At 38.8% G+C, this 27,973-nt stretch overlaps 2 protein-coding genes across 4 annotated transcripts; one reads left to right on the plus strand and one right to left on the minus strand.

Annotated features, from left to right (window-relative positions):
- Nucleotides 1–288: 288 nt before the first annotated feature.
- arhgap17b (Rho GTPase activating protein 17b) lies at nt 289–20,761 on the plus strand. 3 transcript variants are annotated; one of them, XM_024272334.2, is made up of 21 exons: nt 289–645; nt 4,569–4,608; nt 9,438–9,542; nt 10,096–10,172; nt 10,301–10,412; nt 10,657–10,733; nt 10,872–10,974; nt 11,628–11,696; nt 11,819–11,900; nt 12,779–12,906; nt 13,481–13,592; nt 13,676–13,757; nt 13,859–13,939; nt 15,645–15,758; nt 15,834–15,925; nt 16,022–16,157; nt 16,887–17,162; nt 17,676–17,785; nt 17,908–18,300; nt 19,247–19,298; nt 19,765–19,913. In XM_024272334.2, the coding sequence occupies exons 1-20, from the start codon at nt 593–595 to the stop codon at nt 19,252–19,254; spliced, it is 2,250 nt and encodes a 749-aa protein (XP_024128102.1). In that variant the 5' UTR covers nt 289–592; the 3' UTR covers nt 19,255–19,298; nt 19,765–19,913. The 3 variants fall into 3 exon arrangements, with proteins under 3 accessions (XP_024128102.1, XP_024128101.1, XP_024128103.1); XM_024272333.2 differs by lacking the exon at nt 19,247–19,298 and having other exon boundaries at nt 290–645; nt 19,765–20,761; XM_024272335.2 differs by lacking the exons at nt 16,887–17,162; nt 19,247–19,298 and having other exon boundaries at nt 293–645; nt 19,765–20,761.
- Nucleotides 20,156–27,927, minus strand: slc5a11 (solute carrier family 5 member 11). The gene is made up of 16 exons (XM_024272340.2): nt 27,686–27,927; nt 27,214–27,354; nt 25,915–25,986; nt 25,728–25,832; nt 25,594–25,653; nt 25,411–25,515; nt 25,231–25,336; nt 25,069–25,149; nt 24,794–24,999; nt 23,316–23,451; nt 22,891–22,998; nt 22,661–22,811; nt 22,295–22,463; nt 22,000–22,215; nt 21,394–21,514; nt 20,156–21,320 (listed from the first exon to the last, which is right to left on the minus strand). The coding sequence occupies exons 2-16, from the start codon at nt 27,352–27,354 to the stop codon at nt 21,088–21,090; spliced, it is 2,010 nt and encodes a 669-aa protein (XP_024128108.1). The 5' UTR covers nt 27,686–27,927; the 3' UTR covers nt 20,156–21,087.
- Nucleotides 27,928–27,973: the final 46 nt, after the last annotated feature.

Genomic DNA, 27,973 nt, shown 5'->3' on the forward strand with positions numbered 1-27,973 from the left:
CCCCTTAATCATGAAGGACTTATTAGGGACCAAAATGACCCATAAGGCCAAGCGCTCATGTGGAGGTCCCTCTTCTGGAGCATTTCTGATTTATCAGCGAACAGACAAAAGAAATAGAAAAAGTAATAAAGAAACACATAAAACTATCACATTTAGAAAGAGATGTTATTTTAAAATATACTTTTTAAATAAAAGTTAAATGTAAGTGTTAAGATGTGGCCAGAAAGGCGGTGGAAATCCTTCAGGAGCGTTTTTTTCCCTTTGCAAAGATATCACATGTCCCCAACAGGCCATGCGTTTTACAGTCGGGAAGTGGAGCTACTTCCTTCTTCCTACCTCACTGCTGCGCGCTACAGAGGACCGCCTGACTGTCGTGGCAATGGGGAAGCCTGACAGGGACTGTTTCCACTGCTGACTTGACGCAGCGCCAGCGGGACCGACCTGCGGGATCCTCTCCGTTCTCGTGCGTAAAGGTGTTTGGAGTGAGGCTTGTTTTTCCTGTGCGCCATGTCTGCGGCGCAGCGCGACGCTCGGCTTTAGGGCGGATGATCGAGAACTTTTCGACTCTTGAAGGAGCAGCTGTGAGGACACCATGAAGAAGCAGTTCAACCGTGTCAGGCAGCTCGCCAACCAGACTGTTGGCAGGTGGGTTTTTGTTTGTTTGTTTGTTGTTTTAAAGGATTTCACTCAGTTCTGGTCATGCGTTTTAGTGCTGGGGGCCAGATTTTGCTGTCCTTTAAATTCTTCTTTTACTGTCATCTGGTGTGGGCGGTGTTTGGGCGCTTTACTTGGAGAAAACATACCTGAAAAGGTTATTTGGGTTTAAAGAATTAAACTTTCCATCTAAAAAAAGTCTCAAAGTTGACTTTTTCTAAGATAAAAATGGTTTAATCATTTCAAAGGTAGAATAAAAACTATTCATCACATGTTTGATCTTTAAAACAAATCCAAATGAGTTAGTTTAGTGTGTTTTAAGGTAGAAACTGTAGTTCTGAATCTCCTATTTCTCAATTTCTTGGGTCATTTTTTAGTGACTCATCAAGACAAGCCACATAGAAAGTCTGACTGAACATGAGATTAGAGGGATCTCCTTTCCTTTGGGTTCTCCATCAGCACACCACTTGGGAACTCTCTGTTTCTGTCAGTCAGTGAATCGATCTCCAGATGGACTTTCTGTCTCAAAACCTTGTAGGCTGTAACCATGGATTCCTCGCAGACATCGCCCTAGTGTTGTGCAAGAGCAGTAAAGATCAGCTAAGCAGACTGACAGCCTGCCTGCTGGAGAGGCAAAAGTGCATGTGAGGAGCACACACCCTCCCTGGATTATGACTGAAGTTAAAAAATACATGGAGGCCTGACAGGCTTTGAAAGAACATGCAGCCGACACGCTCGGTATGAGACTGTCACCAATACATCATAAACCATTGTTATAAAGGTATAAATAACCTTTGTAGCAAACTACAAACACAGCATAAATGAAACTAAAGAGAGTGGCTCTTAAAGCAGAACTGAACCCTGACGGATGATTTCTGTTTGGGAAGGCTGCACCACTTTTAGTGGAGTTATTTATTTTTTAAAGAACCTCTTGGATTTACATGGGATTAAAACAGATCTGATCTAATTGGTATAATTTACCTCGATGTTTTTAGTTTATGAGTTTCAGCTTGGTTGGGGTCTGTTGTTAGATCCATAACTATCAGAGGACGGCTCCACTCAGGTTAAATCAATGCTAATCTAGTCTTGAATGTTGCTTGTGTAGCTTTTTTTTCTTTAGAGGTAAACCTTTTAAACCTGACGTCTAATGCAACTATCTATGTGGACCGCTGGGCTTTTATTTTGGCTTCAGCTAAATAAATCCAAAGTCGACACTTGTTTTTGCATTGTTTCTGTGTGAGGATAACAGATTTGAGTCACACTGTCCTGACTCTCCGTGGAGGTCTGGTTCCCTTTGAGCACTAAATGCTGAAACACGTCCAGAGTTTTGGCTACAGTGATGTTTGTTGGTTGATTTCTTTGAAAAACAGAAGGTTTTCTTTTAAATAAAATCAGGAGGAAGCCAATCACAAATTGTGTTTTGTTCACAAGCTTCTGTTTTTAACCCGTCTCTGCAGGAAAACGTGAGCATCGAAGCCCGTTAAATTGATGAATATAGACCACAATGCACTGTGTTTGAATGATTTGAAAATAATGTATTTATATTTGATAAATCAAACAAGTTTTCTTCATCAGAACTCATAATGTCTGAATTCACTCACTAAAAGTGCCCTACAAATCCCCCAGAATTCTCTGCACAAAACGAGTGTGCATCAATGTTCAGTAGATTGAGAAATATAGACCACAATGCATTGCTTTTGAACATTTTTATTTAAATGTATTCTTTTTAATAAACTATCAATGTTTTTATCATCATAACACAATTGATTCATAAATAGTCACTGTGATATGCTCACTTTGATTAGGTTTTCACTTTGTGAAATTGGTGATGTTATATTTGCGGTTAAAAAAAAAAAAAAAAAAAAAAAAAGTAGTGAGCATGGTGTCCAAATTGCTTTTAAAATCCACAGCACTAGGAAGTCCTGTCCTATATAGTCTTTTAGTAGTTGGGGAGAAGGAGGGAGTTCAGACAAAGCCTCAGTCTTTGTAAAATGTTCTTATTTATTAGGTTTTTATTTTGTACGTTGGCTTTGACCAGTCTCTGCTCCACCGTCTCCAGCTGGTCCAAAACTCAGCTGCCCGCCTGTTAACAGGGACTAGACCACACCACTCCAATTTTATGCTCGCTTCACTGGCTGCCCGCGTCTTTTAGGAGTATTTTTAAGATTTTTGAATGTATGCATGGACTGTCATCTTAGCACCTTTCTGAACTTTTACATTTTTATCCTCCATGTTGAGTCCTGAGATCGGAAGACTAGATATTTTTAACGGTTCAAGCCAGCTTGTTTTATTGTTTTTATTGTTTCTCTTATTTTATTTTGTTGTTTGTTGATTTTATTTGTGTTTGATTTTATGTTGAGTACGTTGGTTGCTTCTGATTTTATAAGTACTCTCCAAATAATAAGTGGATTGATTAAAAAAATAATTGTGAATATGATGTTTGACTTGCATAAAAAATCCAGTATTTGAATGTATCATAAGCGTAGTTCACCAAGTAACCACTAGGGTCTGGTTTTTTAAACTTACAAACTATGTAAGTCCCTAACATTTTAATAGGGACTGAAAAAAAGATAAATAATCATAAATCCAACCTGGTCTACATAATATCTAGATTATATACTCATATCAACTGTGCCATACATGATTAATTTATTTTATGTCATAAAACTTCCATCATTTGATTGGACACCTGGGCATTAAATCCTCATTTATTGAAGACATTAGTGGTCCATCAGTTGTCAGGACAGCCTGTTTCAATCATTTGGCTTCTCTTTTACAGAGGCTACGCTTTAATGACATCATATGCTGTCGACCAGTTAGCCAATGAATAATAAACTAACTTTATTAGCTGTCCATCTCTTAAATGGTTGTTGGTTCCACATCCTGTTAAATCTTAATAATGTCATTAATTGTTAACTCTAGTCTAAAAATGTCTACGCAACGACCTCCTGCTGATTAGATATAGTATCTGTTTCACGTACTGCTACTTGATTTATCTAATGTCTTTCAGTTCTGTTTCTGTTGTTTTCTGCTTAAACATTTGAACTTTGATCATTTTGAATGTGCTGAATTCTTCTAAGTTGGGTAGATTTCTTCTTCTCAGCATATCAAAGCTGTGAAACCATCCAGCTGATGTCTGAGCTCAGGACTGCACCCAGAGGTGTCGTCAATAAAAAGATAATCCTGTCACCGGTGAGGTAATCACAAACTGTGTAGGGTGTGATATAAAGATTCTACTGCAGGATTATGTCATAGCACCTACAGTACGTTGCAGAGGGTTAATTGATCCCTGTGAGTTTGTGGATTTGCCCTGCTGGGGAGACACAGGAGGTCTGCAGAGGTTTGTGCTCAGAGACGCGTTACATGGCTGTTTTAGTCCGACACAGAGGGCGGGTGCTCTTTGGCTTTTGCTCGCCTGCGCGGGGAATTTGTGAAGCTCGCAGAGCTGATTACGCCTCCCTAAAAGTTCACACGATGATCTGAATTTGCTCCAGCCAGGTGCGTTCTGGTGACGTTTTCTATAGGCTGTTGTGTTGCTTCCAAACGCGCTGTGTGTTTTAGACACTGCCCTCTGTGAAACGGTGTTGCGGTGTTGCCATAACAAACAGTGGCGGTGATGACTCATGAAGAAGAGTTTTTCTGAAAGGATAGAGGAATTTGACAGCTTCACTGCAGCAATTCACACATACATAATGAGCATTTGTATTCAAATGGTGTTCAGTGTTTGACAATCAATCATTTACTCATTAAAAAGAGTTCAATTGTAGTACTAGTATATTTAAAGCTTAATTATAAATTCAGTCTATTGTGTATAAATATAATTCTGCATATACGTGCTGTTAAAAGCTTTGTTTCGACTTTATTTCTTTTGTCAAAGATAGATTTGTGGTTGACTGTTGTGTTTCTCTCCACAGAGCTGAGAAAACAGAGGTCCTGAGTGATGATCTCCTTCAGGTAAATACTACATCCACAAATCATTTTTATCAGCTGTCTTCATGTCTATTTCTGTCTGTTTTCATGTGGTAAATCACAGCTGAAAATGATTAAAAAAACAAATATTTTTAAGTAAAGTTATGATTCTCATGTATAGAGAAACTCAGCTTGTTGATGTTTTTTAGAGTCAGATTTTTGTTTATTTTCCAATAAAGGCATTTCAGAGTTAATGTGGTTAATAGGCAAAGGTTGAGTGCACTGAAGGTCTATAGGGGTTTTGTCACTTTATAGGGGTTTCCAAATCTACAAGTCCAAAATCCAGTGCTCTAGAAAATTCCCAGAAGTGTTTCCAAAAAAACTAGTGTGCATCAATTTGCAAATATAAACCACAATGCTTTAAAAGATTTGTCATTTGAAAAATAAAATGCTTCAATTATTTTGAAAAATTATCCAAGTTTTCCTCATCAATGGATTCATCAAAAGTCCTCATAAAATGTTCGTATTTGGTAGGTTTTTACTCCTTTGACTAAAGAGTGACAACATATTCAGTGTTAAAAAAAAGAAAGAAAAAGTAGTGAGCACATGTCAGAATTTAGATTAAAATCCAGACTATTAGGTAGTCATGCACTATAAAGTCTCTAAAGTCCCACTCCAATCATCTTTTGTAAAAATGTTCCCAGTGGTGTTTTAATCATTAAAATGTCCTATTTAGCCAAAAATCCCAAAACTTGAGTTGTTTTCTAGGACATAGTTTCTGCAGAGCGGCACCAGTTCTTTAGAAATTCGCCTCTGCATTGTGGGACCACTTACCACCATCAGTTTACATGTTCTCCAGCTAGCTTACAGCCCCTCAACCTAACATTACCGGTGCAACAAAAATTCACAAGCAATATTTGAGTTATCCGTCCAGTTTTTGGACGGATTTCAGCTTAGACGAGGAAAACGAAGACGTTCATGGATCTATTTGTCTACAAGTGGATGCGTCAGAATGTAGTGGAGCAGGGAGCTTGAGCGTCGCCCTTTTTCCAACAACATTTTTTCATCGGCTTCTGATTTACAACAATTTCAATAAAGAAATACTCAGAAATGCAATTTTAAGTTGAATTTTCTTAATATATGTTATCCATAATGATAAAAAGAACATTTTAAGAACAGACTTTCATTGGAGTGGATCTTTAAGGCTATGGGAGTAGTAAAGGGATTCAGACACGGCCAAACTGTCCATAAAATTATGCTTCTTCCTATTACTTTTTGGCCGTTTTGCCTTCATCCAAACTCCACCATCTCAAAGAGAACCACCTTGTGGTTTTCTGCTCAAAGCAACCATCGCGCCCACAAATTCACTTAAACGCTCACTGTTGGGTGTGTTGTTGGGGGATGGGGAAGCTTTGGCTCGTGAAGCTATGAGATCACCCTCAGAAAAGTGTGTGAATAAATATGTAAGAGGCCGAGAAAGACAGAGAACCCTCACAGAAGAGAGGAGTTTCTTCTAGAGGGTACGTAAAGGTGAAAAAGGTTTCATTTACTCCCAGCAACTGTTTTTATGACACGCCAAAGTGAACTATGAACCTGCAAAGAAAAAAACAGCACAAACGATTGCTTTGCAACAATGTTTTTTTATGAAACACTTTTTCAGCGGTTACTTTTCGTCATTCTAGGCCTGAACTTTCAGCTTTAGGTGCTGGACGACAGCAGCTTTGTGCTGCGTTGGACATTCCTTAAACTATCAGTGTGGAATGTGATTGTCAGGAGATTCTAGATGAGGTCTGAGTGAGTTTTTTTGGCAACTTTTCCCTGTCGGAGTGTGTTTCTTTTAAACAAACTTTAAAAATCTTTCAGTTTTTAGTTTTTGGTCTGGTTACTATCATCCTTTCAAAATGGGATCTTTTTTTTCTGTTGTCCCCACCCCTCCAGCTCTCTGAACTCCCAGAGGTCCAATATGAAATTCAAAGCTATGGTTTCCATGCTGTCATGGTAGTTTTTCTCTTCCATTTTCCACTGTTTTTTTCAGAGTGTAGGGCGTTTATCTTGTTCGGGCACATCCCGGCTCACTGGGAATGGTGACGGTTGTCAGACTGACGAATATCCTCGCCTGTCAAGCTGGGATGGATTCCATTGCTAATTATTTGAATATAACTAGGGATAACTTCAGTAGATGTCATTCTGCAATCTGATACTGTGGCAGTTCTCTTTGAAACAATAGGTCAAACACTTCTTTATTGTTCTTTTAGGATATACTGTAGATCCAAATCTTTATACTGATTACTTAGTAAACCGTAGATCTTATAATAGCAGATGTTTGTTCGTCTATTTCTTTGTTTTTTGGAGGTTATTTAGTAGGCATGCTCCTTTTATCAGTTTAAAGGTGAATAATTTCAAAATCCTAATGATTTATTATATAAGTTGCATTAAAGACACACTCCAATAAAAATGTGTTGGTGTTTTAAACATGTTCTTGTAGAATATTTCATCCACTGAACCTCCTCTATGGTTTTCCTCTTCCTTGCATCCTTTCACCAGGATCATCACTATTCATTCTCTGATCACATGCAAAAAAATCTTATCTGGCTTCTATGCATTTATCTCTAAAACATGTATTATGAGTTGTTTTTATTTAAAAACTTCTGCTTAAAATAAAAAGATAATTATTTAATAGGTGGGATTTGTCAAGTTTTTCTTTAGTTATTTTGTTTCTGGAATTTTCTGTCAGCAAACTTGCATTCAGCAAGTATCTAAATTGATTTCAGAGTCCTGTTCTAATATCAGAATTTTATTTTTTCTTGAAATAAAAAGATGTTTAGATACTTAAAGCAACAACACCAGAGGTGAACTTCCACAAAGCTAACTGTCCCGCCTCCTTCAAATCTTAGTTTTACGGAAATATCAAGCTTCAAAATACAAAAAATATTTTTTTAAGTTTTTTATCGGTCATATAGAAAGATCACAAGAGATTAAAGCATTAAACTCCATTTTAAACTGAATTCCAGTATCTAAGGGAATAAAAAACATGCTGATAGTAGACTTTTCCTCGACTCACTAATGCATTTCCCTTTCTTTCAGGCCACCAACGACTCTTTGCTCTGTTGTTTGAGTCTCTTCAGTTTTTTGCTCAATCATCACCAAGTCTAAACTGCCAACACAGTTAAACACTTAGTCATCTACAGGGTATCCAGTCTGCCAAAACAAAGCCCACTCGGGTGACTCACTAGAAGTTCTGCATTTTCTCCCGACTCCAATCGTTGTGTAAAGAAAGTCTGCAGTTGTAACACGATGGATAAGTTGATATGTGGCAGTCTTTTAAGATCTGTTTTCGACTCTTTTACTGCAATTTGTCAGGACTTTTCCTCTTTTTTGCTCTAGACTATCTTCCTGTATCTATGGGTGTGTACACATGCTTCTATACTTCTGTTATTATGATTAAAGTCTTTTATCTTTGAAAAAAAAGATAAAAGACTTCCAGATTTGTGGAAAAACTGGAGTAAGTGCAGTGATTATGCGGCTCTCCTCTGAAAAATCATTACAAATATTTTAGTGTAATGTTGTTAAAATGATGAATACCCATATTATCATGAAAAAATGCATTTAAGGTAAATACGGATGCATAATATTAAGCCCACCTCTGACATTTTAGTTTCTTTCTTCAATTTAAAAATAATTATTAGAGTTATTAAAGTTGTGAATAATGTTCCACTTTGGAAAACTATGAATCCAGTCAAGCCAGTCCTACACAGATCCAGACTTCCACGTATTTGTCAAAGTTGGAAACCCGTTGAATGTTAAAGGACTAAATACCATCAGTAACTCCTGCTCAGTGGCTGATGGGAGGAGGTGAGTCTGTCAGATGCTGCAGAGGGAAGAGTGAATTAGTGAGGATGAAAGCAAAGGAAGAAGATTGGATCTGACAGCAAAGAAGATTTCAGGGCACAGCTGGATGTTTACACTAAAACAGGAAAAGGAAGCAAATATTTATGACGGCAAAGCTAGTCTGGTACACGCCATACACTACATTTGACCATAAAGTTAGCATAGTTTAAAGTTAATTACTAAGATTTTATTTAATTCTGGAATCTTGAAGACATAATTCATAGTAATTAAAAAACACCAAAATATCTGAAGAAAGAGAAAACATTGCAGAACATATTCCAAGCATTAGCCATTGTTTTAATAATTATATTTATCTGTAAATTCCCATTTTTTTCTGAAGTTAAATTGATTCTTCTTTTCAGGTCACTATGGCAGAACAAAATCCAAAATAACAATTAATTTTAGGATAAAATAGGACTATTTGATTGTAGCAGGAATACATTTGAAACTGTGTAATATTCATGTAAAAACCGAAAGCAGGAGAAATATTTCTGTATTGCAGCATGTTTTGCATGTTTTCTTGTTCCAACACACCAGATTCAAATAACAGAGACACTATCTGGCTGTCGGATGTATGGGAGTATGGGAGCATGTAAAGTATGCAGGGGAAGATGAGCTAAGACTTAGATAAGTACTTACAGTACCACCTTCAGAATTCATCTGGGTCTGCAGTCAACTCATTTCATTTTTGTGTTTATCAAAAATCATCAAGTACACTGTCACAGATGACACTTTAAATTCCATCTGTTTGTCTGAAGAACTACATTCACCTCTTAAAGCTAAAGAAAGTAGGAGAGTGTTGAGACACATGGAAGCTTGTTCAGCATGTTTTGATTTGTGGAACTCACCAGAGTTTCATCATTCACACAAGAAGAAGGATTCTCATTGTTTTTTGTCTAAATCAGCTCTCTGAGCTTGTCGACTTGTTCTGCTTCCTCTGAGTTCCTAAAAGATATATATATATATTTATATTTTTGCAAACACAGATTGAGAAGCGGATGGAGGTGGTCCGCCTGGCATCACACTCCGTGCACAAGAGGCTGGTGTCCTGCATGCAGGGTGGGGTGGGCACAGACGTTGAGAAGAGACAAGTAAGAAGTCCTCTGTTACCGCGTCTCCACCTTTAACTGCGACTGTCCGTATTTGTTGTGATCATTTCTGTGCAATTTAGAAAATAATAATTGTAGTAGCATAGTATAACTTAATTTGAAGGAACGAAACAAGTTATAATAACAAAATCTAAAACAACCTTTTTACTAGATTTTTATTAAATTACAAGTGGAGTTCCCCAAGGCTACATCCTGGGGCCACCTTTATTTAATGTCTACGTGTTCCCAATGGTCCTGGTTATAAAGAACAACAACATTGGTTACCATAGCTATATGGATGACACACACACACATAGACATATATATATATATATATAATTTATTTTAATCCATGTTTAAGACAAACCTGTTCTCAGCTGCTCTCTTTATCCATGTTTGATTTAAATTCAGTTATTTTAGAATGTATTTAAATCTCATTTTAATATTTCATTTGATTATTTCTTTTAATGTTTTCTGTAAAGCACTTTGAATGATTTTGGTGCATGAAATACAAATAAACTGGCCTTGCCTTAGAGTTTGTTTTGCCTGATTGCAGAAAAAGCTGCCTATGATGGCGTTGTCTCAGGCCATGCAGGATGGAGGCTCTTCACTGGGAGAAGATGGGCTGATTGGGTAAGACCTTTCTTTCAAAATACAGATATTAAGCACTAGTGGAGGTGTTTTTTTTTTTATTTGGATAAAGAAATTTGCTTTTGAGTATTTGTGGTGGATTTCACACTTGCTTTTTTTTGCACATGCAGCAAGATGATGGAAATATGTGGAGAAATAGAAAAACAGTTGGCAGTAGAACAGGCGCAGCACGAAATGCAGATTGAAAGAGACGTTCTGGATCCTCTTAATCAACTGGCAGAGGTAAAAAAATAGTTTTTTACTCACTTCACTACACTGTTATAAAGCAAAGAGTGCATTTGCTCGTTTATTATTCTACTAACATGTGCAGGACATGTTGGGAGGTGTTTTCATCATCTTTATTGCTTTTGGCACCAAGTTGTTTTTATAACCAATCAGACAATTGTGACAAAATGTTCCCACAGCGAGGTTGCAGCCACTCTTAGGTGCATGTGTTTTCATGCAGTTCTCACTGTTTATCCCGCAGGATGAGATTCCTAATATACTCAAGCAGAGGAAGCAACTTGCTAAACTGGTTCTTGATTACGACTCAGCAAAGACGAGGTATATCTGATTTCTGTAATAATAAATCCTATCTGTGTGAGATTTAACTGGATTTAGTTCCAGATTTAATTGGTGCTTTAGGAGTATTATTTTTTGTAATGTGGTTAAGTAAAATGTGCACATTCTTTTGGCTTTTAGATACAAGGCAGCAAAGTCCAACAACAGTCAGGCCATGGGAGGAAAACTTGATCCACTCAAAGACGAGATGGATGAGGCTCTTAATAAAGTGGAGATATGCAAGGTAAATATGAAACTTTTTCTTCAACCCAGTTTGAGCTGCTATTTAGATTAGTATTAGCCCTCATTTTGCAAGAGACTCGCCCTATTTTAGACGTTTTTAGTACTGCAAGATTCTTTGTTCAGAACATCTGAGTTTAAATACGTGGCATCTTCTCAGTTATGTTTTGACAATATGTCTGGAGAAGCTGGTTTAGCTGGCTTAGAAGTGGCTCAACCTATAGCACTAGTGCTAATTTTAAAAGTACATGACATTGAAGTGGAAGGGTACATTTTTCACAAAATTTTCCGATGATGGTAAATATTTTGTACCAGAAAAAGACATCTTGCCTCTGTTAGCCTAAGGCTATTAACTGTGATGTTTCTGAGAAAATAAATGTTTTTTTCTTTAGTCATATTTGTAACAATATCCACTCACAGGTTTACGAAAGGTTTAAGTTCACACAATTTTAAGAAACTCTGTTTTTGAGACAACTTTTTTGTTTGCAGTAAACTGAGAAAGAATTTCCCCCTATTGACCTAAATAATCAAAAAAATGATCTCTTTTTGAGCTAACTACTAGAATCAATCAAAGATCGCCTCTTTTCCATATTAAGTTTTAATGAAGAGTTATCTTAAAATCTGCTCACCTTTGCTGTTTTTTACTTTATCCTGCAGGACCAGCTCTCTGCCGACCTGTACAACTTTGCCTCTAAAGAGGGAGACTATGCACGCTATTTTGTAATGGTAAGAGCCCCTCAGTTTACTGTGAGTTTATTAAAATGAAGAAAGGATGAGGACATGTCAGTGGTTAACCTTGTATACTGAAGTTTTATTTGTGCTATGTCTGTCTGTGTTGTGTGTGGCAGCTGTTAGAGGCCCAGGCGGATTATCACAGGAGGTCTCTGGCAGCTCTGGAGGAAGCTATGCCAAACATCCAAAAAAACCAAGGTGACTAACAGATTTATAGACTAGCAGATTTACAACAGAAGAAGCTGTTTAAAAGACTGCCTGATTTGTCACAGAGCAGAATAATTAAGACAGGAGTTTTTTTAACTCCAAAAAATGGAGCAGAAGTCTGACAGTCCAATTTAAAATTGTTTTATGATTGTGTTTATTTTATTGTTATATATTATCAGTTTGTTGATTGACAAAATTGAGGCCAAACTGAGGGAGTCACATGAATAGTTTCAAGTTCAACTCTAAAAGCCAGGAGAATTAATGATGGTATCAAATCAATCATTATCTGTGTAGCACTTTTCATATAAAAAATAACACAAAGTGCTTTACACTAAAACAAAACAAAAATAAAAAATAAAAATAAGCACGCTAATTAAAATTCATCTGTCAAATCATGACTCTTCCACCACTGTGCTTTGCAACTAAATTCTGTTTTTAAATGATTTTATTTGGTGCTGTTGATTGGAGCCAGAACAGTCAGCTATGAACATTTTTGTCCAAAGATTATTTCATAATTTTTGTGCTTTGTTTTGATTAAACTTTTCAAATCTAAATTCTGCTCCCAGTTCTTAGGAGAAGCTGTCTCTCGGTAGCTGTACATACAATATGAAACATTCTTAAAATTTTAAACTCTTGTTAAATATTTAAAAATTTTAGATAATTTGGAAAAAAATACTCGTAAATCATTCAAATTGATAACTAGCAAAAGCATTTTAGAAGCTTCCTCTGTGTCATCAGGAGAACTAACAGCGTTAATTCTGCAGACCAATATTAGCTACTATTTCTTCTATATTTTATCATCTTTTGTAAAAGTAATAAGCATGAAATGCACTTGGTCTTCACTCATTGAAAATGCTCCTTTCACCCAGACACCTTGACAGAAAAGCCAGCATTCGGCACAGCTTTGGAAGAGCACCTGAAACGAACCAACCGGGACATCGCTCTGCCCATAGAGGCCTGCGTCATGATGCTGCTGGAAACCGGCATGAGAGAGGAGGTGTGTTGTGAGGGGAAAAAAAGAAGAAACAGAAAATGATTCAAATTAGGGCAAACTTGATGGCTAACCGACTTGGATTTGGTAATAAATTTGTCGTCATAAAGTTTAAACGCTGCTGTCTGTGTGAGCTGGAAGCAGATGTGAGTTCCTTGTCTTCTTTAGAAATAACTGCATGTAGAATTTGGAAACATCTGTGGCCAAGTTGCGGTCAAGCCTGTTTCTTCCCTGCGGAAAATAAAATCTGAACGTCTGTAGACATCTGCTAACCATTAGCATGTTCCCTGTTGAACTCTTTAAATGTAGCAGTTTGACCGGACTCCCTATGGAGTTTGATTGAAGGTTTTTTTCTGTGTCTTTTTTTTTTTTCTTTTTAAAGAACACCAAACGGTTCTGTTACTGTGTAGTCATCCTGAAAAAGACACAGCTTTGTTGTCAAAAATCAATTCCTCTCTTGATTTAGCATTTAGTTCTCCTTTCCTGATTTAAAACTAAACCCACTTCTGTATTTTTATTTAGCAAACTGACAGTTTGACCTGCTGCTTTTGTCACCTTGCGTTCCCCGTCTTTCCATCAGGGCCTCTTCAGGATCGCGGCGGGAGCTTCAAAGCTGAAGAAACTGAAAGCGGCTCTGGACTGCTCCACCTCCCAGCTCGAGGAGTTTTACTGTGATCCCCACGCTGTCGCTGGTACACCCCACCACAAAAAAAAAAGCATGAATCGGTGAGAGGTCTCCTTCAGATACTTTTCTCACGACGTTTTCTGCTAACAGGAGCCCTCAAGTCCTACCTAAGGGAGCTTCCTGAACCTCTCATGACCTTCAGCTTGTATGAGGAGTGGGTACAAGCGTCAAAGTAAGACACATCCACCAATATCCAGCTAAAAGAATCATACGCACGGATTCAAATCACAAGTTAGGTACTTACATCTAGTAAAATGATGCTTATGTTTTCAGTTTTACTGATAGTGACAAGAGGCTTCAGTCGCTGTGGACGACATGTAGCCGAATGCCAGAGACCCACAAAGCCAACTTCAGGTACTGGGATCATCACAGCAGCAGTTTGATCTTTCCTTTATGTGAATCCAGAAGTCAAATTTCAAGCTTAGATCTATTCTTATGTAATTTCAATTTTTTTTTTAAATGAAAGTTAATATTCCCAGTATTCTAAAGCTGGTGTTTGTATTTCCATTTCTGGTCTGACTTTAACTCTAGAATTTTATTCATTCTGTCAATTTGTGCATGTGCTAAAGGTATAAAAACACCATTACAAGTCTGTTGTATTTTGACCCATCGTCGGCTAAATACCTTTTTCCTGTTTGAGCTTGTGTTTTTAAGGATTTACATACAAACTTGGGCAAAAAAGGAATACATTTAAATCCTAATTTAACCATATTGGGCTCAAAATAAACCAAATAAAAAAATAAAAAGATTAAATAATGGAATTGGTAAGCAAATTGGGACAAAAGGAAAACAGCACTTTTAGGGCTGTCGAATAATCTTGTTAATCACTATTAATTACAGACATTTTAACAATCAATCACTTGATTTAAATAGCACTTTTCATTGTGTTCATTTTCATTGTTGAACTCAATTTGCAGAACAAAAAAGACATATATAAACATTAGCTAATGTGATAAAAAAAGTTTTAAAACACATTGGATAAAATAACATAAAAAAAACAGTAATAAAACAGACATAAAAATAGGAAGTATAGCGAAAAACGGTGGCTAAAATGTAAGGAGGCACTGCCTTGATTAAACGTTATCGATCTGCAACCTAGAGCACAATTTTTTAATTTTTTTATTACGTTAATCTCTTGCTTGTGTGAAGTCACGTCTGATAAATCCACTCCTGGAATAGCATTACTCCGCTCATGCTATGGTTATTAATGAAAAAAATAAATATTAAATCAATTATTAGAACGTCTGTCTGTTTATTTTTTAGAGTTAAAATAGTTTACACAGTTTACACTATTTAAAACGACGTTGTTGTGGCAACGACTCCACAACAACGTGATGCGCTGAAGCCGTTACCATGTTGTTGTGGTAACGGCTCCAGCGCTCACGGCTTTCACTGTTTCCTCACTGAGTAAAGCGATCGTCACGAGAAAATCAACAAAGCATAATTTTAGAGGGAAAGTTCCTTTATTTTTGTCCAGATGATGAACAAAAATTTGTTTCAAAGAAACAAAGTCAGAATAGTTCTAAATAAGCTGTCACGTCCTTGTGTTGCATTTCCTCCTTATCTTTGCTTTTTTTCCTTCAGCTGGTTTAATCTACTAAGCGGGTTTGCACATATTCTTACTGCAGTTAAAGTAAAACTGCCATTTGGATTCTACAACAAAGTTTTTTGTATATTTATTAATACAAGGAGAAAAAACGTTAACAGTCTATCATATTGTTAAAAAAAATGCCATGTTTGACTTGACTTTGTAGTCAAGTCAAACATGGGTGTATTTTATTTTGAAAGGAACTTGTATGCACTGCTGTCAAAAGTAAAACAAATTAGAATTTATGTATATAGAACATTTTAATATTTTTATAATTAAATTATTTTAATGTTTGAAAGCTACATGGTGGAAATGAAAGGTGCAAAAACAGAAATGAAGTGGATTTTTTTGGGACTTTGTGGCTCTTACTGGGTTGTTTGGTCAGAAAGTAACTAAAGTGACTCCTTTGGTGTTAAAGGCTGCAAACCCCTGATTTAGGCTGAGTTAATCAAACGTGTGTTCCGTTCACAGATACCTGGTGAAGTTTCTAGCAAGGCTGGCTCAGGACAGTGACGTGAATAAAATGACTCCCAGCAACATCGCCATAGTCCTGGGGCCCAATTTGCTCTGGTCAAAGACAGAAGGGTAACAGTGGAGTAAAGTGTTGATCTTTTTTATGAGACGCTCATTTGGCTCATTTCTACGTCTGGTTGTTCTCAGGACGCTGGCAGAGATGGCGGCCGCTACGTCTGTCCACGTGGTGTCAATCATTGAGCCCATCATCCAACATGCAGATTGGTTCTTTCCTGAGGGTAAAACATTTTATTTTTAACATACTTTTCAGTGTTTCTCACTTGCACTAAATGTTTCAGAAATCTAAAATGTCTCTTTTCTCCTCTTCTCTGCAGAGGTGAACTTCAATGTTACTGGGATGTTCAACAAGTCCTCTCACCCAGCCACTCCAGACCCTGAACCCAACCTGGACAGGAAGCGGCCGGGCAGCACGGGGCAGGACGGGGACAGTCACGCCCCGCGTAAAGACAGGTATCTGTCTCGGCCCAACCTCAGCCTGCCCCTGTCCCTCTCAGCTCGTCCAAAGACAGTGAGCAGGCAGGAGTCGCGGGGCCTGGCGGTGTCGGCCTTTTACCTAGTGGCCGACGAGTCCATCACAGTCACAGAAACTCCCACTGAAGATCTGCCCTGCCCAGACTTCAAAGCTGCTCCGTAGATTCATGCTACTAGTTCTGAATTCAGTGAAAGAAGGGATTTCATTTTTACATTTTTGTGGGCAGTTTCATTAAGATAATTGTTTAATTTTGGTACAAACTGTGATTAAATATTTCTCTTTCAGACAGTTTTTGAAACACAAAAACACTTTTTTTGTCTGTTTCTCTTCTGTGACTCTTGTACTTTTGTGTTATGTTCCTAATTTCCAATTAAAATGTAGGTCATGTTGTGGGTTGTTGGTTGTATGTTTTTTTCGTGGGCTTTCTGTGTTGCATTTTGTTTGTATTGTCGTTGCTCCCTGCAGCGCTGCTGCATTGCAGATTGTTGCGTTTAGAAGGTGACTGTCATGTGGTTTTATATCCTTTTCGGGTTCTTCTTTCTGGTTTCGCTCAACTCAGGAAGTAACATGTTTTTGTTTTGTTTTTTAAGTCTCTTGCAGATCTTCTACTCTTGCTTTTTTTTTCGTTTGTTTTGTCTCTTTCGGGTCTCCGTCATTCCGTTTCATGGTTTCCCCCTCCTGAACTCTGTCCCTCTCCCCCCTCGTAGCCCTGCTCTTAAACACCCGGAGCCCGCTCCACGCAGAGCCAACACTGTAAATAAGAAGCAGTCACCCCTAACCTCACCCATCCTCCAACACCCACCAGTCCTTCTGGAAGAGGGGGCTCCTCCCCAGCTCGAGCCACAGACTCAGGCGGCCGCCCCAGAGGTGGAGCAGCCTGGTCTGAGCGGCGGTGGTTCTGGGGGAGGGGCTCTAGGGGGTGGGGTCCAGGTAGCCACAGTTCATCCTCAGGTTGTTACCCAGCTCAGCGCAGAAGAGAGCAGGTAAGGAGTGAGCTGAGGTCGCAGTCGTTCTCCATCGCCCGCTCGCAGCCGATCAACCAATCCGGAGGCCGCCCACCGTCTTTGTTCTCCCAGTCTTTGATTGACTCCTCAGTTCACCGTTCTGGACCTCAGGAAAATGACCTTCTCAAAGCGCACACTTTTTAAATTCAGCTTGATTAATTATAGCCAAATAATCACGTGATGCTTTGTTTGTGTGATCACTCATCTCCCTGTTGTTTCTGGTGATTATCCAAAGATCCTTCCTGCCTGCTTTATCATCGTGTTTGACTGCTTTGTGACTTGACTTGGCATGCAACACTGAAACCGTTCAGCATTTGTGATTATGCATCTTGTTCCTTAATCTACTGTGACTCACATCAAGTCATTTTTTTGTCCTCAAATGAAAATATAGCTTTATGATGATTAATCGTGCATGAATCTGATGTTTTTTTGTTTGTTTTGTAAGGTGTAAATAACAAAGTTGTAACATTTGTTTCTGTCGTATTTCCACAGCCAAACTCGAGAGTTTATGTCAACCCCACCGATGCAGAGAAATGGTTCAGCCCAACTTGTAGTAGGGATGGGTGGGTCAAAGGGACCCAGTCCTCACATGGTCCGCAGAGGTAATAAAATCATTTAAGTTATACCTCAATGGTTGCAATTATTATTTTTATTTATTATTTTTATTATTTTTTTATTTTTTTATTTATTATTTTTTCATGTATTAAAATGTTTTACTTTGAAGGTACCAAAAAGCAAGCCCCAGCCCCTCCCAAACAGACGAGCCTCACAGCCTCGCAGTCCCCTAGCGCCCAGATTCCCAGCTCTCCACACCCCACCACTCCTCGCCGCAACCTCAGCAAGGACGCCATCCAAGCCCCGAGCCATCCACCGCCACAACCCCCTCCAGCCCACCACCCTCAGGATGATCCAGAGCCCTCTCCGCCGTCTTCTCCAATGCCTCCCGACACTCCGACTCATGACGGGTCGCTCCCTTCGTACCCCTCTGGGTCCCTGCCTCGGCCCTCTCGGCCAGCTCCGAAGCCTCGGGTGCGACCCAGCATGCCCCCGCCACCGCAGCCCCCCGCGAATGAGACTGGTAATGGCGTCTGTGGCTCTGCCTCCAAGATCATAACAGGTACACCACCCTCTCTGCAGAGTAACAGCTGCTTACAGAAGTGAACAGGTTTGACAAACTTTCAGTTTTTGTTCTGCCCACATTTAACTTTGAAGTAGTGAGAAAAGTGATGGTCAAAGTTCCACTCCGATCATTGTTTTATCTATTTTCAAAGCGTTCCCAGTTGTCTTAGCCAAAACCAAAAAAACGGTGACGTTTCTAGGACTTACTTTCTGCTGAGTTGCACTAGTTTATCAGAAATGTACCACTGTTGCCATGGATTAAGCCCCTCCCCTTCCCATTATCCATATGTTTACATGATCTCCCATTATCTTACAGTCCTCTCAACCTAACATAAAAAAGCTGAGCGATTTTGGAGCTTGCATGAGGAAACCAAAGACATATCGTACATAGATCTAGTCGTCTAAAAGCAGAATGGAGCTTGTGGCTTTCCGTAGTGGTTTTGATGTCACACCCACAACATTTTTCATAAGAGATTTTAGCGTCTGCTTCTGATTCACAACAATTTGGATAAAAAAAATATTCCGAAATGCAATTTTGTTAACGTGTGTGATTAAAATGCTATAAGAACATGCTAAAAACACGATTTTCATAGGAGTGGGTCTTTAAAAAAAACATATTTGAATCACAAAGAAAAAAGTAAACTTTTTATGTTGCTAAGTTGATAAATGTTTAAAGTTCAAGCTGCAAATCCCCTAAAATAAACCTGCTGTGTTTGTTAAACCAGATTTTTTGTGTGTGTGAGGAAGTTCCAGCAGCAGAAGTCCCTTTAAGCTCATCTACTGGCTCCGTCTTCACTTCAGTATTTAGTGATTTCAGCTTCCTCTCGGGGTGCTGCTGTATTTAGAGCTCGGTTTCCTCTGGTTTCACTGTCTCGAAGCGTGCCACTCTCTTAAGTGTGACTCTGGTGACCTGAAGCATGACAGGAAATATGTAAATATTGCAGATGTCTGAGCTGTCGGCCTGTCTGTAAGATGAGCTTTGCAAGGCGGGTAATGGTAAGGATCTGATTGGCTGGTGCATGTGCTTTGCTGCTGCATGTTTGTGTGTCTTAAGGGGGCAAAAAAACATATATGTGTAACACGTATAATGTGTGTATAATAACTTGTGTGTTCATATCTGTGTGTGTTTGCTCATTTGTTTAGGTTTTAGCTGCTAACAGTTAGCCGTTTTGACTAACATGGGCTTCTGACTGTCATTTCATTCTCTGCAGCATTGTCGTGCATACGTGTGTAAAAAGCTGAAAGTTCAAAACACCAAGGAACCAAAAAATGAAATAAAATAAAACAAAAGCAGCAGTAAAAGCATCAAAACGTGATGCCTAAATGGCTGCATTTGGCTAAATTAAGTCGTAAAAGCAATCCCTTGGTGTCTTACTGAGTGCAGTGGCATGTTTGCAGTGGTGTGTGCAGCTTTTTCTCTGATTTCTCTGTGCTGACTGGCGTTCCCGACTGTCCTTTGCAGACGGAGGTCTGGTGCTGAAGGCGACTGGAAGAACTCTCATCCCCCAGGTGCTCGTGGAAAAAAAGGACTCTGCTGGTCAAGAGTCTGCATCTCCCATAGCTCCAAATCCAGAGCCTTCCATACTAGCAGAAAGCACTCCTCTGTGATGACGCACCCAGCTGGTCCAGATCGGAACGACACCAAAGGGAACCGTTTTCTCCTGGTTTAGAACCACAAACATGATACCAAAAATACTGCCCTCTACACTGACTTCCACCAAAAGCTCTTTTAAAACTCCATGTATTATTGACTTTTATGAGATTAAACTTCATCAACAAGCATGGCTAAAGAAACCATGAAAACCTCAACAACAAAGCAGCTGGAAAAACTTTACAGCCTAGACTTTTTTTTTCTTTTTCTTTTCTAAGTTTAATCAAAATGTTTTATTTTTGCATTCTAAAATCTGTTTCAGGTATGTTTTTAGACCCCTTTTGAAATTGTTATTTTTTTCTGCAGCAGAAATTTGTAAAGTTGGACATTTTTTGGCAGAAAAAAAGTATTTATCTGAAAATGATTCAGGTTTACTTTAGGAGTTTTCACTTCTTCAGCTGCTGAGATGTGCGAGTACGAGCCAAAGGAAGAAAAGTTCAATTTCTGAGAGGCTCAGCACATTTTGGGTTGCTATTGATCAACTATTTTTGGCAATTTAAGTGCAATATTAAAATGCTGTTGTCTTTCATTGCTGACCATTGGTGCTGTGGATGGCCGCGTGCATCACCATGTCCAGCAATTATATACTATCATGGCTAGTAATTAGGAAGGGGTGGGATTGTGTTTTTATGTGATTTAAGTGATTTTATGTGATTTTCTCTATTGTTGATTTATAATTATGTTTTTTTTTTTCCTTTTTTTTGTAGATGGGGCTATTTTTCTTACAAATTTGATTGCTTTTGTAAAGGATCACATTCACTTGAAGTTACAGCTTTGACCAAAAGAAAAAAATAAATATTTGTGGATATTTTTATTGCAGTTTTGTCTTTAAATAGTAAATCTGTGTTTTATTTAATCTTAACATAATACTGTAATTTCATAAATATGTGTACGTTTTTTAAATCTATCTTTGAATTTAACTACAATTTTTTTTTAGGATAAACGTCGGCAACATTTTTAAGGAGATCATCACTATACCTATATATAAAATTACATTCAAGAACCAAACAATTCTACAGTCTGCATGAACATATTTAAAATAAAAAAAAAACTAATAATTTATGTCCTTAAATTCCAAAGCATTCCTGTCAGTCGTGTACACCACCCATATGTTGGAGTGCTGCCACCTCACTGTCATGCCCAGTAACCAATGATGAAGGCGGTCACAGAGAGGCTAATGATGAGGTTTACATTCACAACATAATGCAGGGTGGGCTTTTCCTCCAGACTGCAGATATTCTGCTCAAATGCAGGAGGGGTCACAGGGTTATTCTCTCCTTGTCGCCGCCTCTCCATTCCACACAGCCAGTAGATTACAGACATCCACCTGGATTGACTGCTGGTGCTCGACACGGATGAAGCAGAGCCTGAAGAATTAAAATGTGTTTGTTGGGTTGTTTAAAGACAAAATAGGAAGGAGTTGTGAGTTGCAGAACTCACTGGGCTTGTGCTCATCTGTGTTTCTCTGTGGATCTCTGTCGTTTGACTGGCAGCTGACCTCCTCCAACTTTTCTTTAGGCTTCACCGGGTCAAACCTGGTGAACCACGTCAGACGACTTATCTGTCAAAAAAAAATAAAAAATAAGCGTTTCAAAAACTAACTTCTCAACCAGAATGTACGTACTAGGGGTGTAGGGAAAGATTGATTTGGTGATACTTGTATCTATTGAAAATGCTGACATGGTGTTATTTAATTAATTATTTATTACACCATGAATTTGGTTGGGTAAAAGCAACTTCTATATGAGATACAGTTGAAGTGCATAGCTTTGGGATCATTAGATAAAACATTTTTTTTACTATTTTTTTAAACAAAGAGTTATTATTCAGTAAAAAAAAAATTGTGAAAAATGGTCCGGGTACAGTTTTGGGATACATCATGAAACAAGTCTTATTGTGAGCCAGTTACTGCGATATCGTCACCCCTAGAATGTACTCATGCTATAAATCTCTATGCTTTGTTGACATCTAGTGGTGCTGTACGGTTGATTTGGAGCAAATTGTTTTCAGGTAAAGCCAATGAACCAGCATAGAATGAACCTTCACCTGCTCTGGAGTCGGTTCCTCTGTAGCCAGGCTGACTACCACCACCACGGACAGAGTGATGACAGACAGCAGGATGGAGAAGTAGAGGTAATGGACGTACTTCAACACTCCAGGCCGGGTGTCCTCCTCGTAACACGGGGGAGTGGGGTAAATGAAGTCCAGCAACATGCGTACACAGCCTATAGCAAGGCCTATAACTAGCCCCCAGAATGCCCCCTGCAGCACAAATAAATCACCATGACGACAACATTTACAAAGTATAGTTGAAACACGTTCTGATGGTCTGCTAGCGTACTTTCTCGTTGGTTCTCTTCCAGAAGCAGCCCATGAGGAAGATGATGGCGATGGGGGGCTGCAGGTAGGTGCTGATGGACTGGATGTAGATGAAGAGCTGGCCACCCTGACTGGCCTGGACGACGGGAATCCACAGGACAGATACCACCACCAACACCAGCACGAAAACCCTGCAGCACAGACTCTGATTAAATGATTTAGAAGACAGAATTGCAGAAAAGGAAACATAAGACAGATGATGTCACTGGAAATAGCATTAAATCGCTATCCAAGGATTTTTTTTTTTATCTAAATGGAAAACTTTATATTTAATTGAGGAAATGTGGTCCATGTGTTTCTGGTTTTGCCTCCCTCTGTGGTCACAAACCTGCCCACAATCATGAGCTCCCATTCAGAAGCCTCCGATCTGAAGCTCTTCCACAAGTCCATGGTGAAAATGGTGCTGGAGCTGTTGAAGATGGAAGTCAGCGATGACATGAGAGCCGCGATCATCACGGCCATCATCAGACCCCGCAGGCCTGGAAACATTGATGCACAGATTTGCATGAAAGACATTGAACCGCCTGTGGTGATCTCATCAGGGAAAGCGGATCTTACCAGAAGGCAGCAGCTCCATCACCAGTTTGGCATAAGCAATGTCAGAGCAACCCACTGAGTTGCCACAAATTTGTTTGCAAAGGTCAGGGTCTGCACACGCCACTTCATCTACATCAGAAAGAGTAAAGGTGAATCTCCATCCTAAACATTTTGAGTTTTTTGATTAACCTAAAAAACGTAATTGATTAGAATTTTCCTTAAGTTTTTTGCATCAACTACTTCCTGTGTGTTCAAAAGTGTCCAATACAATTTTAGGAAATTCGCACATTGATCTGTTTTTGTTTAGTGCAGCATTTTCTTTTGTGTTGTGCGACTAAAACTTCACTGTGTTTTGCACTTTAAGGCATCTTTAAACTCTCTAATGAGGTTAATGTTTAAATGCAATAGCTGATTTAGAAAAAAGAAAGAAAGAAAACAACACGCACCTGTGTAGAGAATTCTGCTGATCATGCCGGGGAGCATGACGGCAAAGAAAGGCAGGATTTTGAGGTACGCAGCCAGCAGGGAGCCACCTTTGGCGTGGGTCAGGTTCTTGGCGGCCAGGGAGCGCTGCACAATGACCTGGAGAGAATCCAACTCAAGCTGACTCACAGTTATCCCAAAGAGGATCTTTTTTAGTTAATAAGTAATCTGAATGTTTAGCAGTGTTTGATTACATGTCAAAAATAGTGTGTTTTTATTGTAATTGTGGACGGTAACAGTGATGATTTGAATTTTTGTTATCAGTATATTGCCTTGATAAGACAGTGACAAACTACCTGTGTCTTCCTGTCTCTCTTACTGTATAATGGAAATTTTTAAGCTTTCAGAAGGGCAAAACATTGCACATTTTCATCTTGGGGATTTTCCACTCCTTTTGTAGGGAAGAGTTAACTTCTGAGAAAATAACAAAACATTATCAAGCAAAAAAAAAAAAAAACTCGAAATAGTTGATATAATCATTTGTAGATGAAACGCCTGACATGATGATGGAAAATCACAAGCTAAAATTAGTAAATATGTCTCTTTAATATAGGAATTTTAATGCTAAAATGAAAACATTAAAGACCCACTACAATGAAAATTGTGTTTTTGGTGTTTTTAGTCCATTCTTCTGCTTTGTTTTATGATTTAGGACATTTATATGGGAAATTAAGCTTAAATTGTCATTCCAGAGTATTTTCTTATAAAATTGTTGGAAATGCAGTTTTGATTATGGCTAAAAACGTCATAATCATAATTAAAAGTAGGGGTGTGCGTTGGCAAGAGTCTGGCGATACAATACGTATTGCGATACACGTCTCACAATACAATACTTATCACAATGTATCCCAAGATTGTACCTTTTTCACTATTTTTTTTTTTAAGAGTACGACTTTGGCATTGCATCCGATTTTTGTAATCTTTGGCATTACATGGATGCGGTCTCAACACTACCACTGCGGATGTGAACTAGCAAGAATCTGGCGAAACAATCAATACATTTTGATTTTTTAAAAAGCATGACTTAGAAAAAAAAAAACTAAGTCATACTAAGTAATACATGTCTCATAACAACAAAAACGGCAAAGCTGACTGAACATTTAACACAAACTTTAGTTGCTCTGGTGCGTTGTGGAGCTGCTCAAAGTGTGCTCTGCTGCCAACTAGTGGTCGGTGGTTCAGGTGGAAGAAAAAAGAAAGCCGCCTAAGAGCGCTCACAAATAATTGATTTAATATCGTCTTGTCAGCATTTTTAATCAATACAAGTAATTCCAAATGAAATATCGTGTTATATCACCAATTGATTTTTTTCTACACCAATAATTAAAAGATAACTCAGAATGCCCTCAAAATAAATCAAAAGATGATCTGAGTGGGACTTAAAACACGCCCTCATTTTTTAGTAGAAAGAGCTTTTTTAAGTGTATTTTTAAAGTTTTACCTGGTCAGAGCACCAGTACCACATGGAAGGGATGGACATGCCGATAAGGACACCAGGCCAAGGCAGGTCAGAGTTCACCGGATCTCTGAATATGTGGAAGGCGTCCTCTCTGGGAATGCCACAGGTTGAGTTTGGGACACGGACTGAAGGAACCGCTTGGCTGTATCCCTCCATCAACGCGCTCCATCCTCCAACCTCCACAAAGCCTGAAGACGAAACCACAAACTGTAACAGAAGGACGCTCAGGGGTGAAGACACTATCGCATCACACTTACTGAAGCCCATGAGCGTGAGAGCTCCTGCCAGCATGATGGCAGTTTGAGCTGCATCTGTGTAGATGACGGCAGCCAAACCACCTAAACACACAAACTCACATGAAACTGCTTTGAAATCTCCTGCTGCAAACTTTGAACATTTATCTCAAGATGAATGGTCACCTGCTACAGTATACAGAGCCGTGATTACTAGCAGCAGCACTATAGCCAGGTAGATGTTCCATCTTAAGGCGAGCTGAATGAACACAGCACCCGCGTACATGTCCACCTGCAGGAAAGCAGAGAAACTTCACTTCTTTCGTCTTAAACCCACCAAGAGACAGACTTTCATTGAAGCCGCACCGATATTTTTGTGAAGATATAAATGAACAAAGACAAAACCGCTAAAGACAAATGTGTCCTTCTCCCACCGAACCGCTTCTGCAGATATTCTGGCATGGTCGTCACCTGTGGGAATTAAAAAGAAACAAGAGACTTTCACGTAAACTCCATGTGCAGGAACGAACATTTATCTGTGGAACTCACCCCAGATGAAATGTAAATTGGAAGGAAAAGCCAGCCCAGAAGCAGCACCATCAACATGCCCTGGTGATGAGAAGATCACTTCAGAAAGGTCCCATTTGTTACTTTCACCTTATTTCACAAAGTATTAGACTTACATTCCATTCATAGGCAATCGCCCCAATTCCTGCAGCAGCTCCTGAACCCGCCAGACCAATAAAATGTCCACTGCCAATGTTACTGGCAAACAGTGATGCCCCAACCTGAGCATAAATAAAAAGTCACAGTTGTTTTAGGATCCCTTAAAGGAGCGAGGCCTGTGTTTGTTTGGGTAGTAACACTTACAGGCCACCAGGTCATACTTTTCCCTGCCAGGAAGTAGCCGTCCACGGTGCTGCGCTTTGTCCTCCACATGGACTGGTACAGTTATTAAAAAAAAAAAAACAGTTTTACACTCTACATCTTGAATAATTAGATAATCTCTATTTTTTATAGTTTATTTAACTTATAACGTTTTGGAACTGCACACATCCTAAAAATCCACACAAGTAGAGTTAAATAATTCAGAGCAAAATAATAATAATAATAATAAAGTCTATACTGAACAACAAATATGTCATTTTCTTAAGGTAAAAGTGCATAAGATGCACTAATTTATACATTTTTTTTGTTTGACCCGTTATCCTCCTCAGCCACCAACTCAATGGCTTAGTGGTAGATAGAGGTGTGGGCAAAAAATCGATACGGTGATATATCGCGATATGCCATTCGGCGATACTTGTATCAATTAAAAATGCTGACAAGACAATATTTCATTAATTATTTGTGAGCGCCCTTCAGCGTTTTACTTTTCCACCAAAACTCCCGACCACTAGTTGGCAACATTGCATCAGAGCAACACATTCTCAGAACCAGCTTGCGTTATATGTTCAGTCTCGTTGGTTCAGTCAGTATCGCGATTTTTATTGTCATGAAACATGTACTACTTAGTAGGATTTTTTCCTAAGTCATATTCTTTAAAATTGAAAAAAAAAAAGTGCAAAATTGTTGTGGTACAGTCTTGGGATGTATTGAGATATGTATAGTGAGACGTGTATCGGAAGGCGTATTGTTTCGCCAAATTCTTGCCAATACACAGCCCTACTTTTAATTATGATTATGAAGTTTTTAGCCAAAATCAAAACTGCATTTACAACAATTTGAATTAAATAATACCGAGGAATGAACATTTAATCTTAATTTTCATTATATATGTCCTCCATCATGAAACAAAGCTACAAGAAAGTTTCAAAACACCAAAAACACAATTTTCACTGGAATGGGTCTTTAACTTTTGCACTTTGGCAGTAAAATTCCTAGATTAAAGTGGCCTATTTACTAATTTTAGCTTGTGATTTTCCATCATCATGTCAGGCGTTTCACACCGGTAGGGTGTCCATCCTGAGAATGGGTTTAAATCATACTAAAGACACCAAAAATGCGACCCAATGTGTCTTTGCTTGACATTCAGCATTAAGTGGTTGGATAGGGGGGTTGACCACCGAATATTCCCCCCCTGCGGGCGACAGTTCCCCCAGGGGAGGGGTCAAATGCAGAGAACACATTTCAACTATTGGGTCTTTAACTTTTAACAGACCGCCTTACCCAGAAGCCCACTGCCAGCACCAGGATGAAGTAGATGACCAGCACCACTATGTCCACAGTGACCAGGGTGGCACTGCCCACTGAGGGCTGAGTGGTGGCCATGCTGGTCTCCTGGGGACCAGCTGTAGACATGAAGCTCATCTGCAACCCCAAGCAGCAACACATTCAGAATATATAATCTCTATATTTACAGAGAAACTTTCAAAATAATGTTTGAAAATCTGCATAGATTAATTTATCTTTTTACTTATTTGTAATACAAATAAAAAAAACTTAAACACCATTTGAAGATTTTTCCCCCCCACAAAAAAATACATTTCTGACCTGAGTTGCTTTGTGCTGTACACCTTTTACATTACATGGCAACATCCATAATTTATAAATGCTTACTTCCTCATTTTTTTCTAAAAAAAAAAAAAATCTCACAATTCTAAGTTCTTTTTGATTGCACAACCAGACAGAACAAACTTACCTTCAAATAAGTTGTTTGTCTCTGTATTGTTCCACCTGATATGCCCCAAACAATCCTGCATGCCACACGTTAGAGGAAGACAATCGCAGGAATCTAGCGCCTGTGTCAAATCCTGTTAACACACCAAGAGATCAAACTCCACTTTCCACGTGTGTACTACAACGCTGAGTTAAAATGTCAGAGATTTATTACCATCCACACGAAGGTGTTTTCTGCTTCCGGCGAAATGGCTAAATGATTGCCAAGTGATGTCTAAACTCGTCCAAATACTTAAAAAATGTGGATGTG

Source organism: Oryzias melastigma, linkage group LG8 (genome assembly GCF_002922805.2).
Source record: "Oryzias melastigma strain HK-1 linkage group LG8, ASM292280v2, whole genome shotgun sequence".
NCBI classification, from domain to species: Eukaryota; Metazoa; Chordata; class Actinopteri; order Beloniformes; family Adrianichthyidae; genus Oryzias; species Oryzias melastigma.